Source organism: Semicossyphus pulcher, unplaced genomic scaffold (genome assembly GCF_022749685.1).
Source record: "Semicossyphus pulcher isolate SPU_LCO1_2020_fin unplaced genomic scaffold, fSemPul1.0.p SCAF_4, whole genome shotgun sequence".
NCBI classification, from domain to species: Eukaryota; Metazoa; Chordata; class Actinopteri; order Labriformes; family Labridae; genus Semicossyphus; species Semicossyphus pulcher.
In genome coordinates, this window is record NW_027211715.1 from 13,441,126 (window position 1) to 13,465,190 (window position 24,065).

A 24,065-nucleotide genomic window follows, 5' to 3' on the forward strand; every position below is an offset into this window, starting at 1 on the left:
AGCTGTTTTTTTCCCTTTTCAATAAAAAACAAAATACATGCAAATTATAGATCCATGTCACCTCCCCAAAGAGATGATACTCTACACAAAATCAAAACTACTTTTTACGATGCTCCTTCGGAAACCATTTTACCAAATGGCTGCTGTCTGCTCTGTATGCGGATCTTTTAAGTTGCCCTTTAAAAGACAGGGTATTAGGCACTGTAACTTCTGCTGTGATCTTGCTGGCAGCCTTTAAGTGACTGTGGTGCGTTTGAAGGCGGATGGGAGGCGGAGGAGTGTGTCCAATGGCACAGCTGAGGAGGCGGTGTGTGCTGACACAGAGAGGCGGGCAGCAGCAGCCAGCTGTTGGAAAGCAGCGCTCCTGAACCATCCGATACTACTGGTATCTAACCAGGTGAATATCCCTACATCAACACGAGACCACTTCTGCTCGTTGAGACATCTGCCTCCTTCATCTGCGACTTTTCCTCGTTTGACTGGTGTCGATCAAGTGGGTGAAACGTGAGAGAAAAACAGAGGGAAGCAGATCGAGAACAGGTGAGATCAGATGCTCTGTTTTTGTTTTTGTTTTTAAAACACGTGAAATTAGTTTTTTAGTACGTTTTTACTTATTGCACATATGTTTACCAATGTGGCAGTATTGATGACTAAGCCGTGCGTAAACTACCTGTTGCTGTGTCATTGAACGCAGCTTATAGATGAGGCTATATTAGACAGGGATGCTTGGCAACTCGAGGACAGACAGGCTATTCTTAAACGTCTATTTTGAATGACGTCAGCAATTTGTTAGGTCTAATTATCTGCAAACATTTTTTTTGAGCTGTGTATTTTTACAGTTTTTATATTTAGCTAGCTGTGCAAAATGAATCTGCGTCATTTGGATGAAGATTAGACACATCCCATGAGTCTTCAGCAAACACTGAATGGCTTCTCTCCAAGTTCATCTTTCTCATCCCTGCAACCTGTTGCCTTTTCATGTAGCTGCTCAGCCACATTCAAAGACTGCTTTGAACACTGTCAGGATAATGAGAACACTGGCTGAAGAAATAATATTTTGTGACAAATGTAATATCTGCTATCGTGTTATTCAAAGAGCAGCCAGTTGTTATTAAGATGTGTCTCATCCTCACAGTTTCCAGGAGTCCGGCGGATTCCCAAACAAACTTTATAAAGTCATGAAAAACTTTTTTCTCTATTCGTGGAAACAGCAAATGTTCAGCCCACGCCTGCATGTTCTATTGCTATTCTTGCTCTATCAAAAATATCAAGGCAATTCAATTATCTCCTGTTAAAATTAGACAAATATTTCCTCACCATTACTCTGAAGGGCTCGGTGGGCGCATGAACCGTCTGACCCTGAAGATGACACACACATGGGGTGACTCACATTTATTTTACCTGCTATCCTGATGCTTTAATTAAAAAAAAATGACAGTCTGAGTTTGAGCTTTAATTTGAAAGGGTAACACTGTGCCACTGACATTTCAAAGATACATATTTTGTCCATCACGCTTTGAACTCTAGGTTGTTAAGAGTTGTAGGTAAAATGTGGTTCTTGTCTTCTATTTTTGATCAGACTGAGTCTGGTTTCACTTTTTAGTCTTCAAACACAGGGCTCAACCTAAATGACTAAAACAGCCAAAGCAAGGCCGTACACCAGCTCGGCGAGGTGTCATCCACAAGTTCAGTATGTCAGTGTAATGCAGGAGTTCATTTTAGCTGCGGCTTCTTGTTTGATGCTTTTATTTTGTAATCAATACACAGCTGAAGGAAAAGTTTTAAAATGTGTTGAGTTAACTAACATTTTTTTAACATATAACCCAAAACTCATGTAGAAAATGTGCTTTTTCTATACTCGGAATCTGCTTTGCCACAATCTGCTAATCCACTAGCTTCTTTTGCTTACTTGTTTGCACGTGTTTACCATGTTTTTTGCGACATTAATAGGCCATCGTGCTCTGAATGACTCATGGGAGGAAAACCATCGAAGCAGAACCCCCAATACTGTAGAAATGCCCTACTTATTTTCCTTCCTCATTCATGCGAAGAGTTCACAGCAGCGGTGTGATACATTAATGCTATCATCAGTGCCATCACAACAAATGATGAGGCCTATTAAAATCACCTGTCTGTTGCCGCACAAGCTTTTAGTTTACTATGCATGTGAATTGTTGTCACAGTGAGGTCCCCGATGATTATCGTCAGAAGCTCCCAGGGTATGCCACAGAGCAGGGCCGCTGTGTGCGGGTGTTATGCAGCTGTTCTTTCCACTATTTTGCCTCTGGGAAGGCATCTGACAAAGGTGCTATCTTTCCCTGCAGAAGCCTGAAACCCAGGGGTAAATGTGCGGTATGCAGCTACTGTTACTGCTAACTAATACAGAGCACACAGCGATTCTGCTTTACATTCATACATTTCATATATATTTTAACACAAAGAGGTGAAAAAAACGTGCTTTTCTTTTAATTTGTAAGTGACGACATGTTCAGGAGTTGACCTCATACATGGAAGGTTACAGGCAGAAGGTGTGTGCTGCTTGTGCTCGCTCTGGTGCATTCACTGACCTCAAACGGCAGTTGTCGTACGGGAGAAAATCCAGAATTAGCTGATGCGTGAGGTTGAGCCAGGTCTTTCCTGCCTGTCTCGGCCTATAGGCCTTCCTCAAACCTACCAAACCACATACAGCTCTATAGCTAACTCCACACCACCTGGCTGGAGGTGTAGCTATATTTACCCAGCTGGTTATGTGTTTCAGCAGGGCTGCTGGTTGTATCTGCAAGGAGAGGAACCTTTTGTAAAACCCTGAGATAAAGATCTTTCTGCCCCGTTCAGAGCACACATCCCACTTCCCTCTCTTTAAAAATTGACCTCTAAGCAACAGCTTTGTCCGTATTTTATCCTGTTTTACCGCAGAGATAATGCTAATGACGGCTTTATCTGCAGCTGTCAGTGTTAAGGTGTGTCTTGTCTCTACAGCATATTCAGCACATTGGACATCACAGGACTTTATAAGGTAATAAAAAGGGCAAAGAGGTGGATTCCTCCAGAAAATGCCCCAGATGCCTGTGTGCCAAGCTTACGTTAAGGGACAGCGGGCACTTCAGGGGTCGTGGGAACACAGACGCCATATCCGCTCACGCGCCATCAGGAGGGTCATGGAACTAAATATAGGGAAGTCCAATACATGTCCAGTATTAAGGGGAAAACCAGTGAAAAGTCCTCTGGGCTTTGGAGAAGCCTTGCATGGTCAGGTCAGGGAACTGATAGCGGAGTGTAACATGGAAATAACTCATATATAAAGCTAATTTATGTTTGCGTTTGTGTATTTAGCGTCACTTCTTGTCCATCTCCCCTCATGCAAAATGTCACATGTCTCTATAGTATCCAGCTCTATATAGTCCTGCAGGGGCACAGAGAGAGGGGGTTTTTAGACGGAGGGGAAAAAAAAGAAAAACACCGGGTGTGAGTTTCAAAAAATGGATGTTCTCAAGCAAACCGCAATCCATCCATGCCACTGCCTTCTGCCCCTCCATGTCCTGCTTTTTTTCTGACCTGGTCGTGCATGAGAGAGGAGTGGGTGGCTTTTAGCGTCAGCCATCTTTTTCTAAAACACACCGTTTTCCTTCCACTGTTTGGTTAAAGCTCTTGCCCGCTGAACCTTTAAAAGGAGCGATGGGCTGTATTTTTAACCCTGTCTCTCGGGGCTGTGCGGTGCAGAGGAGCACTGCGCTGCTGGCCCCGGGGTAACCCAGACTGTGGGGGTGTCAGACTGTGTGCACTGCTGGCCCGGCAAGAGCCGCTCTAACTTTAGACCACATCGCCTCATGGTGGTAAAAATAAACACCCTGCCCTTACCAAAGGGGAAGGAACTTGAGTCACTTACACCAAATGGTTGTCATTTTCCCACCAGAATTACCAGAAGAACTATTGAATGGTCGTTCTGTTATATTATATTAAAATAATGCATACACAATAATTTATCCTCAGTTCAGTCACCACACAGTCTTTAGTTTTCTTAAACAAGACGAGAAAAGTATTTAAATCACATTCACAACCGCTCTAATGTTCCTTTTTCATCTCTTTTCACAGACTGAAAGACGGCTGAAAAAATGGGAAGAAAGAAAATACAAATATCTCGTATACTGGATCAGAGGAACAGACAGGTGAGTCAACATGCAAGATCTTATTTATATTATGACCTTTCATTACTCGCACATTACATTTCCTTTTGTTATTTTTGTGCATTGCTATATTTACTCATGTTTCTTCATGTTAGAGAATGAGTCTAAACTATAATAGTAAACTATATTGACAAGTTAAAATACCAAGCGGTCCAGCTTCTTCAGTATGAGGATTTGCCACTGTGTATAAATATATATATATGTATATATATAGGAAAGTTATTAGTTTGGATTTTGACCTGTTGGACGGACAAAAGAAGACATTTGAACTCATCACGTGCAGCTTTCTGACATTTTATAGACTCTTTTAATAGAAACAGCCCACAGACAGCTCGTCTTTAGCAGTGCAAGATCGGCCACAGAAAGTAGACCTGACATGTCAAACACAAACTGTATACTCACACACAGCTAAAAGTCCACACAACACACACTGTGATGGTTGTACTGCATTGTGGGGCTCATATGTTGCTCATATGTGTGTACTGTACTGAGAGACTGAGGAGGAGATATCACATGATGATAAATAACATGACGTGATGATAAGTCTTTTATTTAGAGTGTTTGGAATATGGAGGTAGAAATGCGATTTTGGGTAAGTGTGAGGCTGCTGTATATTTGACACCATCTAAAAGATGTAACGCTTACGCTCTTTTGCACTGAACAAAATACGCTGAGCAGAATAAATATGGTTAGAGCCTAAAAAGCAGATGTATTTGACATTAAAATGTTTTTATAGGTTTAAAGGAAGATGATCAGCACAGATTATATTCACATTAAAGTCTTGATATTAAGTTTCCGTCAGAAGTCGCCTCAGACTGCAAAAATGTCAATGCAAAAGAAATGATCACATCATTTAAAGACTATCATATCTTAATAATATGAAAGTTTTTAATTAATGCAAATGCTCTGTGTTAATATTACCATCAAATGACATAAATTTAATTTTAAAGGAGTGTGAAAAGTGTGGAAAATAACTCATTAATAGACATAAGGTCAGTGTAGACAAGAAAAAGCACATTGCTCAGCGTGCTGCAAATATGATTTGTTATTCATATCTGATCTTTAGGACTGAATGTTTTTTTAGTGATAAGTTTTTCCTTGTCTGAGTTGAAGGTGTTTGGATAGACAGTGTGTCTGCCAACACTGTTTCATTTATTTGCAAAGTATAGGGTTGCAGGGTTTCACAAAGTCTGCAAGTATTATTTTTAAAGAGTATGAATCATCAAACTTTTGTTTGATTGTTTTTTGTCTGTTACACTATTTTTTGGGGTAAATGCACTAAATTACATTTTACAGCCATCATTGATTGAGATTCTTTCTTACAACTTTTTCCTTAATTTGATCAAAAATACTTAAGCTGTATATATTTCGTGTCGTAGGTGACTTTCACCAAGCGTAAGTTCGGCCTGATGAAGAAGGCGTATGAGCTGAGCGTGCTGTGCGACTGTGAGATCGCCCTCATCATCTTCAACAGCACCAACCGTCTGTTCCAGTACGCCAGCACAGACATGGACAAAGTGCTGCTCAAGTACACTGAGTACAGCGAGCCGCACGAGAGTCGCACCAACACCGACATCCTGGAGGTAAATGTGCACGAGTAAAGGTTGATTTAGCGTTTACAACATAAATAGTTTGAGAGGAGGATGCCAAACTGTTAGAAAAAATGATGTCAAATATCGTGGTTTTGTCTTTCGTATGTCATTCTTGCTTCTCTAAATTTTCATGCTTTCATAGTGGTTAATCTTGCACACACACTTTCTGTTCTGTATCAGACTCTGCGTAGGAAGGGCCTCGGCCTGGAGGCCTCCGAGCTCGACAGTGAGGAGAGCATGCAGGTGGCTGCAGACAAATATCCTCTCAGCGAGGGCATGGATCTGTCTGTGGCTCGCCAGCGCTTCTACGTCAGTCCACTCACACCTCTGCTGTTTCACAGTTACCACACACACACACACACACACACACACACACCCGCAAATGCCACACGTACACACACAGACACGCACACACACACTCAGATGTGAACTGAAGTTGATGTTTTCTTCCAATTCCTTTTACTGAATTGAAACAGCTCAAAGAGATATAATATGATATTTTTTCACAAAATTTTTTTGGACTGGAATTCTTCTGCTGTTTTCATACATGGACTTTTTTCCCACAGGCTCAGTCCCTCCTCTCGCCGGAGGCCCAGTTCCTGGTGTCTGCAGGCTGTGAGAACGGCTTCCCCAACTCCTCTGGATCCAGCATGGTGTCTCACAGACCTCCAGGCTTTAAATCTCTGAGTGCAAGACCCGGCTCGGCCAGCCCTGCTGCACCACACGCACACACCGCATTCATGTCTCCACACTCAGGTGAGCTCAACTGTCCAACTGGTTCCAACTCTTACCAGAATCCTTTCAACCTCCCAAAGTCAAAGATTAGCAAGGCATCATCTACAAATTGTCAGCCTTCAGAGAATAAAACCAATATGTACCTTTTGTCTCAAATATAAAGCAATTTTTATGCTATTAGATAAATGCAAAATATTAAGCATGCAAATCCATTAAACACTCTTCAAGGGGTCTGGTTAAATGCTCGCTGTAAAATTCACGTCTGCTGTCGTCCCTCAGTGCAGCTGGCCGTGAACTCACAGGAAGTGTGTGCGTGTGTGTGTGTGCGCACAGATCCACACATGCAGCGGGTTAGTTTAGTGAAACCAACCCTCCACCAGGGCCAACTCTGTGGTTTCTGTGCAGAATGTGTCACACCTGCGAGTCATGTCAGGCTCTTTTACAGTCTTTGACTGTTTTAATGACACAGTGATGTCATTGGACTGTGATCAATGAAATGTTGTCTTAATGTTCATCTTATAACTAACACTGAATTTAGGTTTGAGACTAGTTCATGATATTTTCTGTGGGGCAGCCAAAACACCACAAATTATCACAAATATTGACATGAACTCATCTGCCAAGTTGCTGAGAAGGATCAGAAACAAACTCAAAGTCCAAACCAAAAGGAGAAGTGTTTTTGTCACACTTGTAAACAGAAACAGACGGAGGTGAAGAATGTATCATAGAATAAATTATTCCTCTGTGAGCGAAACAGGCTCACATCTCTTTTCACTTCCTGCTCCGTTGTTTCATCACGCAGGTATCGGCTACTCCGTGTTCTCCCACGGCAGCCTGAACCGAGCTCTGGACATGAAAAGTCCTCCTCTGAACCTGGGCAGTGAGAACCTGCGGGGAGATGCTGCTAATCAGAGCATGGGGGCCACACGTGCTAACCACAGCTCTGCTGTAAGTAGCTGTAAGCATGCAGAGTGATTCACACCATGTCAGTGAATCTAACACATACTGTAAACCGTCCAAAACTAAATGGAAATGCCAGTAGATAAGATCATCATATAGTTACATTTTTTTGCAGTATGTAAGCTATGATGTCACTGTATCAATAGAAAACTCATTCCCTGTTCTTCAGAGGGGGGTCTTGTACCAGGGTCTGCACAGCAGCAGCTCTATGGTAGCCATGGGCAAGGCCGGGCTGCTGGGTCACAGTTTGGGAGGCTATGGACTTCCCTCTCCTGGAGCCTCTGGTACGTTTATCATCTATTCTGTGGTAACTTAGGTTGAACTGAGAAAACCTGCTTTTTATAATACAAAGAAAGAGACCTAAAGTGGAAGAAAAGGAATGTTGATATGACTGGTATCTGTCTGTTTATAATCAGGCTACAGCTATCACCTGGTTACTTTAGCTTAGCAAGTTTACCTTACCACAAATACTAAAACAGGGGGAACTGCAAGCCTCGCTCGCTCTGTCAAATCAAGATTTGCCTTCCTGTACATTATACAGAGTGCGAAAAAACACCTTGTGGTTTTATTTTATTTATTATTTTGCCAGGCTCTCCGACCTCCTTGGGTCTTCCCAGGTCCCCTGACAATGTCACAATGACAAGAAGATAAATTGTAGTTGTAGGGATTAAACTAGACATGAGAGTGGTCTGTATCCCAGCGAGGAAGCGAATAATTGCCAAGATGTCAGACTATCCTCTTATAGTGAAAATAATATGTACTATCATTCGTGGATAATTGTTTTTACAAACTGATTTTGTGTTTCTGATCATTTGGTTTATGTGTGTTCTTTTCTCCAGAGTACAGCCAGCCTGGTTTCTATCACTCTGTCAGTCTACAAAGAGGAGCAGTGAACCCCTGGCACCCAGCACAGCCTCCACAGGAGCCCCACGGGCCTCATATAAGCCCCGGGTAAGGATGCACTGTATGTGGGTAATAAGGAACCCCTGTGTGGTTAAATAGGGACTCTTGAAAATAAGTTGAATCAGCGCAAGGTTCTTAGCTTGAGCAATGTTTTTTTCCGCAAAGTTTCAATCAATCAGATCTTACAAACGTCATATTTATATGAATAGGTCAAAATGACCAAAGTTATCAAAGTCGTCATATATGTGGCTCCAAAGTATAATTGACACATATTTAATGAATATAATGATCATTAAAACTTCAGAGCAAAACAACATGAAAAACAGACAGAAAAAGGACAAGATAAGGAGAAAAAATTACATATTTATACATATATATAAATGGTCGATTAAAAAAATACTTTTAAATATGAATAAAATATTCAAATTTAAAAAAATTATAATTGAATTTAGAAGATGACAAAAATTGTAAGAAAAAGAAAATATAGAAAATAAAAAATAAAACAAATGAAAAATAATTAAAATTGTAAAAATAAGTTTGTTGTTAATAATATATAATATAATAATATATATATATGAACAGTTCAAAAGGTTTTAAATTTAAATCAAGAAAAATTAGGTAAAGTCATGCCAATTAATGGGAAATGAATATGTAAATATAAAATTAAATGTATTATTTATTAAAAAAAAGAAGAAAAGATCTTCATTAAAATAATATTTTAATAATAATATTTGAGTTTGAAAAGATTGTTTTAATTGTGTTTAAGTAAAGTGCAACTGGATTCTTCAGGTAATTTTTAAAACATAGAATATGGAATCACACAATTATGAATGATTTTCTTACACCTGGTTCCTCAACTAGTTTCATTTCATTTATTGTTTCTTATAGGGGGAACAAGCATCCACCCCGATAGCTATTTAATTTCTAATGCTAGATTGATTTCAAATACAACATTTGAAAAGCATTTTCTCAATGAAGTTTATATTCAGACATTTCTTTTGTCTTTCCTCGTGTTGTTCTCTAGGATGTCCAGTGGAGGGTGCTCCTTCCCCTCCCAGTCCTGCTCCTCACCCTCTCCTCATCTGCCCTCCCTCAACCTCAGCATCAAATCCGAGCGTAGCTCTCCGGAGCACATGTCCTCCCCCACCTCCCCTCCTCTGCACCACCTCAGGCAGCACTCTCCAATGAGCAACCCCGATTCTGCTCGCCACACTCCTCCAGAAGCCCGTTCGGCCAATGACACGAAGGAGTTTCCCAAAGCCGGCTACCCACAAGACGAGGAGGAAGGAGGGCAGCCGCTCAGGCAGTTAGAGATAAGTGATGGGTGGCAAAGATAGCTGGCTGCTGCAGTCCAACACCATCTCCCATTCGATCAGCTATCTTCCATCAAACCAGTCCTCTCTTGCACACATGCATACACGCACACACACACACACACACACACATATAACACAGAAGATAGCGAGATGGGGTGCATTTGTCCCCATCATGTCAGAGAGGAACGCCTCTCTTTGTCTCCTCACACAGAGCTGGTCTCTCCTGAGCGATGGAGAATTCTCTCTGCATCACTCGGTTGATCCCATGAGGAGACACGTGCATACAGACATTTACTTTTTGTTTGGTTAGGTTTAGTTTTTCTGTGTGGAGCTTATATGAGACAAAAATACAATTTGAAATGTGTTTGTTTTTAGACTTTGTTGAAGTTAGCTACAGCAGCACATCGGGACCAGCTGAACATCTCCAAAAACCTGCCAAACCTTGTTAGCGTCCAAAATCAGTGACATGGTCTCCCAACATAAAACACAGTCAGATCTCACCCATTACTGGAGGCTCTGCCTTTTTTACAAATACAACAGGGCAATGAAAAGGATAGGTTTATAAAAGTGTATCCTTAAACAATACTTGTGTGCCCATGTGTACATTGAAATATCAAAATCTTTTTTTTTTTCCCCTATGTGTTCATTTAAAATAGCATTAGTGGCAGGATGTTCAAGTCAACTTTACTTTACTTTTCTAGAGCAAATCTCATGTAGAAGCGAGTCAAAATGCTTTGCAGAGTTTTTTGCTAAAACTTCTTTGCAGGACGTTTTTTTGATTTGACTGACACACACAGCTTAAAGTGATAATCTTGGAGATTTTCATTGAAAATCACTATCACGATCAATGACTGTATATATAGATGGACGACGCGTCGCCATTTGCTCTCATTGTACAGAATTGATGCCAAAATAGACCCTGTGATAGGAGCTGCCATCTTGCGATGGTGACGTCATTTGGAGCCAGAGTCTGCGCAGTAGAGATTGGCGGGTACACCATAGCCACTTACACTGACCAAAAATCACACTTAACTTACCAAACAAACAGCAAGGATCCCGCTCACCGGCGTATTTAACAGCAGAACAGCTTCTTGTGTTGGTCTGAGGTTAATGTTCACAGATACTTTAATGACTGTAGAGACTGTTTAAGTTTCGTTTCCTCTCGTTATTCCTCCTCCACTCTGCTAATCTGCAACAGATCAGCTGCAGAAACCAGATTTGTCAACAGAGCTGTCAATCATCCTTTTTACAGCATCAAATAACTAATTAAAAGTCAACTTGTCAGAAAAATGAACACTTGGACGTAAATCAGCATGATAAAGACTAGCTATAATGACAGAAACCATGTTTGAGAGAAATTTATTTGGTATGTATTTTGATTTTATAGTTTGACTGATGTCCCTGTTGACATGGAGGAAGCGGGCTTTATGACCTATACTGCAGCCAGTCAGCAGGGGGCGCTTGAAATGTTTTGGCTTCACTTTTAGGGAGCTGTCACGTCGTCCATCTTTTTATACAGTCTATGGTCACTATCTATCGTTGAATGAGGTAACACAATGGTGATTGAGCCTATGGCCCACTGATGAAAGGCTTTGCATTTGCAGTATATAGGATTATTATGGACTGGGTGTCTGTGGCGACTTTCGCAGAAAAAATCACAAGCGGCGCCCAGTTACTGACGCGGTTTCCATCACCTAGCAGTGGTTGGTCTGCCAGAGAGGGTAGGCGGAGTGTTGTGAGTAAACAGTAATCTACTATGGCTGAACAAACAAAGAAAAGATCAGATGAAGGCAAACAGAAAGGAAAGCGACTGATCAAGGAAAATCAAGAATTACAACTGGAGCCAACCGTGGACGTCACACATGCAACACTGTTTGGATATCTGGGAGGTGTGCTCCCGCAATTATCGCCATAGGGGCTGTCAAAGAGAACGAAACTGAGATCTTCGAGATTATAACTTTAAGCATAACTTTGGCTCCAGACTGAAAGATGCACTATTGCAGAATGAGGCCTCTGTATTTTGTCCCCTATCTCTTCCTGTACATTACATCATTTCAGGGCCAGTAAGGACAGCAAGAAAAGATACAACAAATCATAAGCTGTTGAACATGAAAGATGTACAGGGACATTGAGTTATTAGTTTAAGACATACTTGAAAAAAGGCAAACCTATCCTTTAAAATACTGTCAATCAGTGTGTCTCAGGGCGTTGGATGATGCTTTCTTTTGAAGGTTTGAAAAGGTTTGAAAAATTGCTTCTCTCCATGTTTGTTTGTAAGACTGTAAGTGTGGATAAGCTAAGCATAAGTTGTCTATTTCCTTGATAAAAAAATATTAGTTTCATCTTTTTACTTTTCTCCATCAATACCAAAATCTGTACCAGTCTACTTTAACTAAAGACCAAATAAATATAGTGCAATCTGTGCATTACAATCAAACACGTAAACAACCAAAGACATTATGTGTTCGTCTATATTGGGTCTGATTTGGTTCTTATTGGGGTAATATAGAGGGCTTATTTAGTTATTGCATATTGTAGATATTGTTGAGCTTCACCATGATTATTTAATGGCCTTTTCAATATAAAACACTGTGTAATAAATTAGAAAAACACAGATTTCTTTCCCTTTAAAGAATATTGAATTTATTTTTGTAAATTTACTGTGTGCTCCAATTTTTCGCCGGTATTTGTTTTTGCTTTTCTTCTTCATGTGATAATATAAACCCAGAATTCAGGTTGGAATGAATTTCCGCATATTGTCCACAAGGGGGCGTCTTAATAACAACATTTGGATTTTGAGTGAGAAAGAGCAGAGCAGGGAAGAACAGCCTCAACTGTCTGTGATTAATTATCTAATGAACCTCTATGACGACACACAGGTTCAGTGTTTCTGCCTGAAGACGATGAACAAATAGAAACTAACTGTGCTGAGAGTCAGTGAGCCGGCCGTGGAGGTCTTCATGTTCAAGTGCTGCTGTGGAATTAGTGCTTTTTATTCAGTTCTTATGCAGTTATGTGGATTAATATCAGCATGAAAAACCAAACGATCAGTATTCTGATGTTTTGGGTCGACATTTTATATGTGATCTGAATGCTTCACTAACAGAACAAAAGAGGGGTTTTTATTTGATATTTGTTGTGATTCCTTTTAAATAAAAATGGTTTGATTTGTACAATTGCCTCGGCCTGCTTTGTTTCTTCTACAAAGGCCATTGAGTTTGCGTTTCTTTTTAAGATAAAAATATGATTCTCAATGCACTCTGTCCTCCCTAAATGAAAAGAGATGCATGTACGTTCAATCTGAAGCAGATAAAATGCTCTCCGCTGCGCAGCTATCAAGCTTTCATGTGTCCATTTATTCACCTCGGCTTCATCTTTTGAATGCACACACTCCCTCATTATCATGTCTGGCCCCTGTCAGGCAGCTCACCACGCAGCCACCAAACGGCACCAACAAGAATGGACCACTTAAAAAGACTGGAGACCTTTATGTCTTCAAAAAAAATACATCCAGCACAAAAAGGCTCATTTCCACAGCTGGTTGTCCCGCAGTTACTGTGCTGCAGCGCTCTCTTATTCTACCACTGTGGAGCATTTTAACTAAAGCAGAGAGGGGAACTGGTCCATCTCTGTCGTCTCCCCTCCCGAAAATAAAAAGAGACCCTCACAGGGGTCATGTCTGGTCTGCTCCCCAGGGACCAGGCTGGCCCAGTCTGTGGGGCATGTCTGGGCGTTGTGCACACACTTCCTGGTTCTATAGCAACCGCGGCCTACTGCAGTTCACAGATCAGACTTTGGGGGGCTCGAGGCCTCCAGCACAGACAAATATAATTAATGTGATTATATAGATACGTCAGCGTCTTTACCTTTGAGTTCATGAGGCTGGGCGCTCCCACAGACCTCAGGCTCAGACAGGAACAGAGCTCCACTAGTCATGATAGGCGAGGATTCCAGATTTGCAACAATAATGTAAAGTAAAAATTAACTGAAAATGTGGAAACGTTTTGGAATGGAAAATGTTATCCTACTGACACACAACATCCCAGTGCTAAATCCCAAAAAGCCATCTTGCCAAGAGGCCTTCAAATTGTCTTCACTTTTGCATTAGCTATGTGATTGTTCATATCCTTTAGTAAGGATAGCGCCATGAGCATGCCCCAGTGCACATAAAAAGCCAGCAAAGTGGCCGTCCCTCCCTGCATTTAAGAACCTTTGTGGCTTTTTGACGGGACGTGGAAGTCAAATGATATCAGCAATAAATCATGTCTGCTTTCAGACAAAGAGCCTCTCCAGTCTCGCTGTGGCGAAAGGTCACGTTCCTCAACTGTTGTTGCATCACAGGCATATTTTTCTAAATGTTTTTATATCATAACGCCTAAAAATGTAGTTTGAATGTTTTAAGGCTCAACAGAAAAATGAAATATAACTATGGCGAAGTTGAGCCTCCACAAACTATATGTCCTCCCAGACTATTGAGGGGCATCGAGTTCATAGTAATTATCAGTGATTAAACAATGATCTTCTCAGGAGGTTGGGGGTCAGAGATCAGGACCCAGCACTGCGGCGAGACACTCCTTTGTCATGCACGATGTCTTTTGTCGATCGGAGCAGAGATTTTTTTTAAAAGGAAATGTTTTATCGGCAGGATCTCCCACGCTCCTCGACGGAGGGCAGGATTAAGTGTTTACATAAAACTGACATGTGACTTTAATGTTTTTATTGAGCCACACAAACAAAAGTTTTCACACCATGCGTTCAGAAAAATCTCAAAAAGCAACATTTTGATATAAACTTCACAGTATAATGATTTCAGAGCATTCGATTCAAATATACTATCTAAAAAAAACACTAATAATCTAACACAACACAAGAATGTAAGAACTGCAGCATCAGTATCATGTCTAAATAACAGAAGTTATTAGAGCCAATGTGTCATAAATAAATAAATAAAATACACTGATGCAACACGCATTCTAAGCAGGCTTGGATTAATCATGTGAGCAGACGAGCAGACAAACAAACTGTAAAATATTAAAAAAGAAATTATTTAAGACACCGCAACTAAAAATGACAAGTAGTGTTTGAAATGAAAGGAAAACAGAAATAAGTGTGAAGTATTATTTTGATCTAACAAAGATACTATTCAGTCTAAATATGCAACATCAGGACGAGAGGAGATCTCCCAGGCACTTAGGAAGTGTGAAAAGTAAATAAAAGCATCAGCTCTTCAGCTCTTCAGCTCTTGGCTACGACACAAACGCAGTTCTGATTCATCATCACCTGCGTTTGCTTCAAAAGGAGGGATCTGAGCTTGACTACTTATTAGCAATCAAACGTTACAGCAGAAAAAAAGATAACAAAACCATTTAGCACTCTTGAATCGGTTCCTTGAGGGGGACAAAGCCTCCCTCACAACAACAAAAAAACAACTTCTCCTGACAGGGATTAAGTCCTAATACTTACCCTGGTACCAAATAAACATCTTACATATATGCAGCATTTAACAATGTTCTGTTCAGAACAATTCAGGTAACACTGGCACTGACACATGTCTGAAAAGTTGCAGAATTAAATGTTCTGCCGATTATCCGGAAGATGACAGAGGACTGTATCACAAAGCAAGAAGGGTGGGTTCGCTGACTTTCTTTGGTCTTGACTCGTTCTTAATGTATGAAGGACCTGGACGGCTAACTTGCTCGTAATAAGTTACAGTAATAATGTCAAAGATTTTCATTTAAATAAATGTCTGTTAAGTCACTAGCTATCCCCGAATGAGGTAACACAATGGTGATTGAGCCTATGGCCCACTGATGAAAGCCTTTGCATTTGCAGAATTATAGACTTGGTGTCTGTGGCGACTTTCGCGGAAAAAAATCATAAGCAGCGCCCAGTTAGTGACGCGTTTTCAGCTGTGGTTGGTCTGCCAGAGAGGATAGGCGGAGCTGAGCAGCTGCTTTTCCGGTCTCTGCAAGTGTTGTGAGCAAACAGTAATCTACTATGGCTGAACAAACGAAGATTGATGACTACAGATACAACTTCAAAAATAAGTGAAAATCCAAGGACAAAGAAACAAATTCGACACTCACATGAAGGCAAACAGTCTAAAATGGAAAGCGACCGTCAGCGAAGAAAATCACAACCGATAAGTGTACTCCCGCAATTGCCTTTTATCGGCATTAGGTGCCGCCAAAGAGAATGAAACGGAAATCATTATACCTTTAACTTCAGGGGACAGGATTACATCCTGCTGACAGCACAACAAATTACTAAAGAGATCACTGGAAAAATATTGGAAAAAAGGCCTTCAACAGACCAATTAACAGCCCGATTAATGGCTATTAGAGCTGCACATCACAGCACTCAATTTGAATTAACACAATAGACCTTATCAGCCCTCTTTGCCTAACTGTATGACTGATAATCATTTGCTTACACACTCAAGGGCTCCAAAATAATAAAAATGACACTTTTCCTATTTTGTCTGTGTGATAATACTGTAGATATTTTACCTTGCTAAATATCACCACAATAACCGAATTCTCAGGGGATATCACTGTCATATACAGTTCTTTTGATGTTGCATATAATATAAAACTGCTTTCACATGAATGCGCCTTTAGATTGATCAACTTCATGATACCGGTTGTCAAGCATTGGAGGACTCTGTGTGGCCAGGTAACCCAAAGAGCCACACTTAGTTGAACTTGCTTTGTGATACAGGCCCCTGTTCTCTCTGTTATTTTGTGTTATCAATACCAGTAGCCTGCTGGTCATAAAAAGTCAGAAGGGCAAGAAATGAGCCGGTGATGCAACCGACAGTGCCCGTTCACCTACCCACCCTCACCTTGATCAAACTTCTGTTACATCCAAAACAAAGCGCCTTCTGTCAGTAGTTGTGTGTTTTATTAAAATGTCCCCTTCGCTGCCTGCAGCTTTCCTTTGCAACAGCGTAACAACAGCTGAGGGCTGGAGCTGCATTGCAGGAAGAACAGTATGGCACTCTGTTTCCTCTGTTAGTTCTGCATGAGGTACTGGTGGAAGTAGATGCCGAACAGAGAGCTGATGACCTGGCAGGCGGCCACCCACCAGGTGAGGAAGGCGAAGAAACCTCTAAAGAAAAGAGGAGTGAGGACGGAACGCAGTGCTGCAAAGGCCTCTGACAGATGCGCTACTGTGGCCTGGATGTCTTCCTCCATATCCTCCATCCCCTCTTCATCTTCATCCAGACCTCCAGGCAACACAGGTGCTGCCGTGGGCATCACCAGCGCTGGTGTCACCCCGGGAGTGTCCTCTGAACCAGGCGCCCAGGAGAAGTCCCCTACAAGTCAGGCAATATTTACACTTTACAGCTGAACTTGGAGCTCACTTCTCAGCAAGTTATATCTTGTTTGTTTATTCAACACTGAAACCAGAGTGTAATAATATGGGGTTTATGTGCAGGACTATTTTGGCCTGAAGCAGGACTGTTTCCCGTTTCCAAAATAAAGCTAAGCTAAGCTATCTGACTCCTGGCTGCAGGTCTATATTTAATGGTACCACAGTGGAATCAGCACATCTTACTCCTAGCAAGAGAGCATATTAACATATTTCCTCTAAAGTTGAACTGTTCCTTTAAATCTACATTTGGATTATAGGTATACAAACAAATAAAGATCATGAGTTGAATCTTCCTTTCATGACGGGGTTGTTATAATGATGGTGTATTTTACTTACCTAGTGCCTTGAGTGCCAGTGTGGAGAAGAGGATAAGAAGAACAGGAACCAGATACTGGAGTGTAATTACAGTCAGGTAGCAAAAGATTCGAGTGACCTGAAAAACAGAGCATATATTTTCAGTTTACACTTATAATGCAGTTAGGGAGATTTTCCTTATATGGCCCAGTAAAACCTTGAAATCATGAAATGTCATGATTTAAAAACTCTGAGCTTAAAACCAACCCATCATTGTGTAAATATCCCACCTTCCTCTGGATGTCAATGGCAGCAATACGTCCCGCCTCTTTCTTCATCTGCTCCACCCATTTCTGAGCCAGATTCAGGTAGGCCTGCAGGTGGTAGCGAGTCAGTCCTAGCCGCAGCACGCACAACGCCACGATGATCCACAGGCGCATGCTGTCGAATGCTTCACTGGAAACTCTGCAAGCATGAGAACGTGAGAAGATCAGAAAAAGTCGGGGCTGGCAGAGAGGAAATCTTGTTTCAGCCTTGAGAGTTGATAGGTTGATTATAGTTAACAAAATGTATGTGCACTCACATTGTGACGGAGGTCTTCCCCATAGGGGCATTGGCCAAAAAGTCCCTTGCAATGGGTTTCACCCAAAGAACCAACACGATGACTGGAGACAGGAAACTCATGTGCAGCAGAATTCTGCAGGAAACATTAGGGACATCTTAGAAAGCTAAATACTGCAAGAGAAAAACTTTTAATAAGACAGGAGGATGTGTGTTGCAGTATTTAATGTATCAGTTCGTACTGGATGAGTGGGCGGTCTGAGTTCAGCTGTACAGCATCAAGATGAGTCTGGGCCAGTCGCAGGCCGGGGAAGGCCAGGAGAGCCCCAATGTAAGCACAGACTGCAGCCAGGCCGAGCTTCACTGTCAGCTTGGTCACCGGGATTCTGGGAGAAATTAAAAAACACCAAAGGTTATGCTGAGTCTGTACTTGTGGTGTTGTCGCTTAATTCATAATGCAATGTGAATCAGTATTACAGTAACACTACTTATTCCTTTGGGAGTACAAAGAAGTTGTTTTTTCAGGGACAGATACTTACGACCATTCAGCGTAGCCGTGCTGTTTGGCAAAGACTTCCAAGTTGTCAAAGAGGTTGGAGAAACCAGACTCCAGGCCGAACTCCAGGTAGTCCTCTCTGACCACCAGCACCAGCATGGCCACAAGCAGAGACAGAAAGCCAAAGGCAAGGCAAACAGAGCGCTCCCCGCCTTCTTCAGAGCGGAAGTAGTGACTCATCAGAGTGTGCAGTGTCTTTCTGAAGGTTGGCAGTTAAATTAAAACAACCAAGAGGAAAATGTGGCATTCATCCAGTCCAAGACTCTTCATATATCCAAGTGAGTTTAATCTCTCATCTAAAACTATCAAAGTCTGTTGATCAGAGGGGGGATCCCTCTCCCAGGAAGGACAGACAAGTAATAGATTATAATAATAAATTAGAGACACTTGTAGATTGTACAACCCATGTGAAGATAAATGATCAAGCAAAAACAATTATGGGATAATTATGCCTTTTGGGATGAATCCATATTAATGCTCACAATCTGTCATAAATTAACAGTTGAAGGATACAGCCCGAAGAGCACAGTCAGGACACACCAGATGGCTCCAATATTGACCTCTTTTCTGGCATCTACGACATTGTAGTAACACTCGGTGAACAGGAAGACACCCATTGCATAGACCGCAAAATCTATCAGCCACTGGTACTCCAGGAAAAAGCGCAGCACTGAAAGTAGAAACAAGAACAAAAAGGTGATTCTTTTGAGCTCTACCTGTTTATCCAAACTGCCTACCAAACATTGTAATGATGCAGGGACAAAATGTACATTAAAAAATGTGTGTATGTATAGTGGGTCTGTTGTGAGTCAACAACTAAGCTTGAGTACTGTTTGTGCTAACACAACATCAATGTGGGAATGAAAGGAATGTTTGTGTACCAAGAGCATCAATGGCGTTGACTGGGGCTTTATCCAGGTGAAGGTCGATGTCTTTGGGGACAGTCAGAGGCTTGTTCTCTCCGTTCTGTCTCCTAATTTAAAAAAAACAAGACACAGGAGTATGTAAAAAAAAAAACAGATCTGAGACAGATTTTTACAAGATAAAAAAATGCTGGCTTGTCTGGAGTAGCCTTTTTTGGTTTTTGCTCTTAAGTACAGCACTGGCATCAAAGGCAGATTCCTCCTAAAGACAACATTACTTAGATGTGACTCTTCTCTCACGTATCAGACCCTCCCCCAACTCCCACCTGTCTCTCCTGTTCTGTTTTGGCATCTGTTTCCCAGCCAGCGCACACAGCTCTCCTTCTGACGGGTGTTTGAACCGGAACAAACTGGAAGGAATAACAGGCACATGTATGTAAACCGAGCACAGAGCATTATGTGTATAATGTAAAACTTGATTGTAATGGTTAGATTACCTGCCATTGCAGAGGAGCCAGCGCGCAAATGAGCAATGTGGAGCCATCCTCTGCATAATGCTGGCAGCCAGCAAGCTGACCACCAGCTGAATTCCCATCAGCGCCTGTTAAAACAAACACACAATAAAGTATGAAATGCAACTTTAAATCTCCCATCTTAGACATGAAAACAGTTTGGGTTATATATCAGTGAGTAATGCATCAAAGACGGTCAGAGAGTAGGACAGCTGTGTCAATTACTGTGATAGTCAGTAAAGTCAGCAGTTTATATTGCAAGACTAAAGTTTCTAGATAAAGTTTTCTACATACAATTTAAATTACCTAATGTATCACAGGCTGCTGAGGAAGCTAAGCTACAAGCTAAAAAGCTAACAGTTGCTGGAGATTAACTAATTTATACAACCTTAACTACAGGATGTGTTGAAAGCCTCTGCAAAATGAATGAAAGTTAGCAAATGGCTATCGTGCTAAATTTAGCTTAACTTCACCACCTGTCAGTGCTGCTGCAAGCGGAGCTAGCTCGTTAGCATTAGCACATTAGCTTTAGAGTTTAACAATACAGGGTAAAAGAGCTCGCAAGCGAATGTTACAGCAAGTCGTTAACGCTGGTAACCTCATGCAGATTTACTTGTGTAAGAATTAAGTCACCATGTTTTCCTGAAAGCTGTAGTCAAAGCCAGAGACGCTGCCAGACCTTCTTCACATGTAGGAAAGTCTTGACAGCTGAACCAACTGACATGTGAAACTGCTCAGTGGCCCGGATGTAGTAGTGACGCTGGAGTCACGCGCTGCATTCAGGTGCTCCACTAAAGCTTTGTAAATTTGAAACATTATAACTCATCTCAACTCGAGAACCGACGCCACTGCTGTTTCGATGAAAAGGTGGGAGCAAAGAACAAATATCACTCCTATTTATTGTGTTTATGTGAATGTTTACATTTTATTAGATCGCGTTTCATACGTTTATTAAACAGATGTAGTTAAGGCCTACTTCGGTTTGACACGAGGTAAAATAAAATGTTAAACGACGACTAAAACAATTTAGCAACAACTGGAGGATCCACTGGTGCCAGGTTGACTTACAAGAAATAAACTCATGGTTCCTTACTCATTATTTTTTGGTCACACATTTTCTTGCTTAGCCTACATGGTATATTGTTGAAGACAATTTTCTCCTTAAGAGATTCAAACGAACAAACATAATTTAATAATGTCAGTTGATGTTAATAATTCAATTATGTGCTCGTTTCGTAAAGCTGTAGACCTACATACAACAGGACTATGTATTTATATATATCCTAAAGTTAAAATAATGCATTGCAATAATCAATTGCAGAACTGCAATTTCATTGTTCTGGAAAAAAAAACCTTTATCCATTTTTTATGTTTAAATGTCCACAATACATAGTGAACAGTGACATCTGAAAGCTTTGCTGTCTTTAGTGCTCTCTTTGACTAATAGGTACGTTGACCAAAAAATATAATTATTTGATGGTAAATGGACTGCACTTATATTGCGCTTTCCTAGTCTTCCAAGCACTCAAATCGCTTTTACACTACATGTCACATTCACCCATTCACACACTCATTCATACACTGATGGCAGAGGCTGCTACGTAAAGTGCCTAACTGCCAATCAGTAATTACATTCACACACTGATGGCTATGCCACCAGGAGCAATTCGGGGTTCAGGGTTTTGCCCAAGGACAGTCCGACATGTAGTCTGGGAGCTGGGGGTCAAACCACCAACGATTGAACAACAACTGACTCTACCACTGAGTCACAGCCGCCCTAAAATAAATGCCCTTTCACAATATTATTCTTTGACATGAAAAACTGAGCAGACCGTTGTTGTAAGCTAAGACGTCATCTCTAATGAAAATGTAACAAATAAAGTAGCCTATTTAGTTACCCAGCAGTTTTTATTTCACCAACATGGTCCCTCTCCCCTGTAATTAAATCGTAAAGTTGTGTTTGTCTCAATTCTTTGTTCTTCCTCAATACCCCCGAACACCTCCGTGAGATCCTCCTAATGATAATCTCCACGATTCGTGCTTCCACCATCATGTTTCTGAACATTTCAGTGGAAGAAAACAAACATTATGCAGATGGTGAGCTTAAAATCTCAGATACGCTCCTGATACGCTCTGCTTAGGCATTAAAACCCCAGCCACCAGGGAGGGGATGAGGTGATTTTGATTTAATCATGAACGTGAGTGTAATTTTCCCATTTAGAGAGATAAGAATAAAGAAAAACTAATACCAACGTGGTTATCTTCAAAGTTTATGTCTTTGTGATGTGATGCTGTATTATGTTGTACGATCACTGAGCCTCTGAATAATATAAACCATGAGGTGTTTGGGGACTATCGTGGTACGAGGACGACAGCTTTCGGTGCCCTGATGCATCCTTAGTGTGTGGTACGCTTGGTCACTCAGAGTAAGAATGGTTGCTCACACACACTGGCACACACACAGCGGCCTGTACATGCATTATAATGTCAGCTCATCCTCAGTAAAGCAGAAGCCTGTATGCCTGTTCCCGGCAGATCTCCCTCTAAAAGATCTTTTACCAAAACCATTCAGCACATTAAAATCTGTGTTTAGCATGTGCGCTTGTGTTATTTGGGTGGTCTGCTGAAGCTGATTGAATTCCCACTTTTTTTTTTAACTAATTGCTGGCACCCCTTCTGCTGAAGATGTGTCTGATCCTTTGCCCTGTGAATTTGCGCACGAGAGCATGACATTTCAATGAGAGCTGTGAGTCTGATCAAATGGAGCTTTGTTCCATGAAGCAACTCTGGTGGGCAAGTATGCACCACCGGGCAGGCGTCTGTAAAACTAAATCACATGAAATGAGTTGTTCAGATCAATATCAGACTCTTTGTGCTTGTTTGATCTTTATGAATCTTGTTGATGCAACTCCTGCATAAATCCTGAGGCGATTAGATGTGAGATTTAAGCAAGGGGAAATGGAGCAATCACACTTGTTTCCCGTCCCTTGCAGCTGCTGAAGATAACGTACGCTACACCGAATATTTGGACAAATATAACAGAGAATTGTGTGATTTTATGACCCTTATATGTGGATAGTGCAACATAAAGCAATGCGTGTTGTCTTGCAACATCATCTGACATGCACTTTGAACATTTTCCATCAATGTCAAGCAGCAAAAATGTGCAGAAACACATTAAATATTCTGCACATTTCCCCCAAAATGTCAGACATTAAAATGTCAGTCACACTGTGAGAAGAAACGTCTCTGTCTGGGTGGAAAAACACTTCCATAATCATCATCTTTGACACAAATGCTAATCCCTCTGCCATGTTAGCCATCTGTGGCTGAAGTGGCGGGGCAGAAATTACTGAGGAAAATGGACACAAATAAAATGCTAATTCACCACGGGCTACAAGTGGCTCCCCTCCCTCCGCTCAGCTCGGGGGGCCTCTCGGTTCCCACACCACTTCCCTGTGTCTCTCCCAGGAGGCTGCTGGGATACCGGCGGCTGCTTCTGAGCCCGCAGCAGGGATGCAGGCCTCCCATTGGCTCGTCTTTGTTTGCCAGCATGCACGGTATTCATCGTCTGATTTAAATATATGCAAATGTTGCAATGGTGCCCCGTCAAAGGAAACTCCCACCTCCGTCTCCCTTCAATTTGCCCGCTCTTTTTCCTCTTTGTCTCAGCGCTAACTGCTGCCTCCTCTGCAGTGTGGGAACCAGCTATGGAGGGCCAGATCTGCTTTGTCACAGGGATTTATTTTAAACTGGAGTGAGACTCATGACTGTTAATTACCAGACATAGAAGTACAGTGTATCACAAGATGAGAGAAGAGCAGCCTGTGAAACACTTTCCTTCAACCTCGTCACTGTGTCGTTCAAAATCAAACCAAATATCAGGGTCATAAGTGTCAGATATGGAGGCTCCACACCCTGTACGTCTTTGTCCTTTAAATATAACATGGAGAATGTGCTGTGTAGCAAGCAAATACATCACATGTTGTGGTGATTTCTCTGAAGTAATCATGAGAATTGTGTATGTTGAGGGTTCGGTCCAAACTGCTACTATAAACCAGATTGATGCCCAAAGTAAGAGCCTTGAAATTGCAGAATCTAGGTTTTACTGCGCTCCATTGCGTAGCAACTACTCCAGTTTCACTGCAGAATGTTTGACTTGTAAAAGCAGGAAAAGCACAAGTGTTACAAATAACATTATCAACGTTTCTC

The 24,065-nt window shown here is 41.4% G+C and overlaps 2 protein-coding genes across 2 annotated transcripts; one reads left to right on the plus strand and one right to left on the minus strand.

The window, feature by feature from the left end:
* The first annotated feature begins 452 nt into the window (after positions 1-452).
* Positions 453-12,866, plus strand: mef2b (myocyte enhancer factor 2b). Its single transcript, XM_069680103.1, has 9 exons — positions 453-540; positions 4,093-4,166; positions 5,564-5,767; positions 5,957-6,085; positions 6,343-6,532; positions 7,314-7,459; positions 7,641-7,755; positions 8,311-8,422; positions 9,399-12,866. The coding sequence occupies exons 2-9, from the start codon at positions 4,113-4,115 to the stop codon at positions 9,709-9,711; spliced, it is 1,263 nt and encodes a 420-aa protein (XP_069536204.1). The 5' UTR covers positions 453-540; positions 4,093-4,112; the 3' UTR covers positions 9,712-12,866.
* A 1,547-nt stretch (positions 12,867-14,413) lies between these two features.
* tmem161a (transmembrane protein 161A) lies at positions 14,414-20,576 on the minus strand. The gene is made up of 11 exons (XM_069679848.1): positions 20,487-20,576; positions 19,839-19,942; positions 19,668-19,751; positions 19,360-19,451; positions 18,992-19,148; positions 18,462-18,677; positions 18,165-18,308; positions 17,945-18,058; positions 17,652-17,826; positions 17,404-17,500; positions 14,414-17,008 (listed from the first exon to the last, which is right to left on the minus strand). Exons 1-11 carry the CDS (start codon positions 20,487-20,489, stop codon positions 16,704-16,706), a joined length of 1,491 nt encoding a protein of 496 aa, XP_069535949.1. The 5' UTR covers positions 20,490-20,576; the 3' UTR covers positions 14,414-16,703.
* Positions 20,577-24,065: the final 3,489 nt, after the last annotated feature.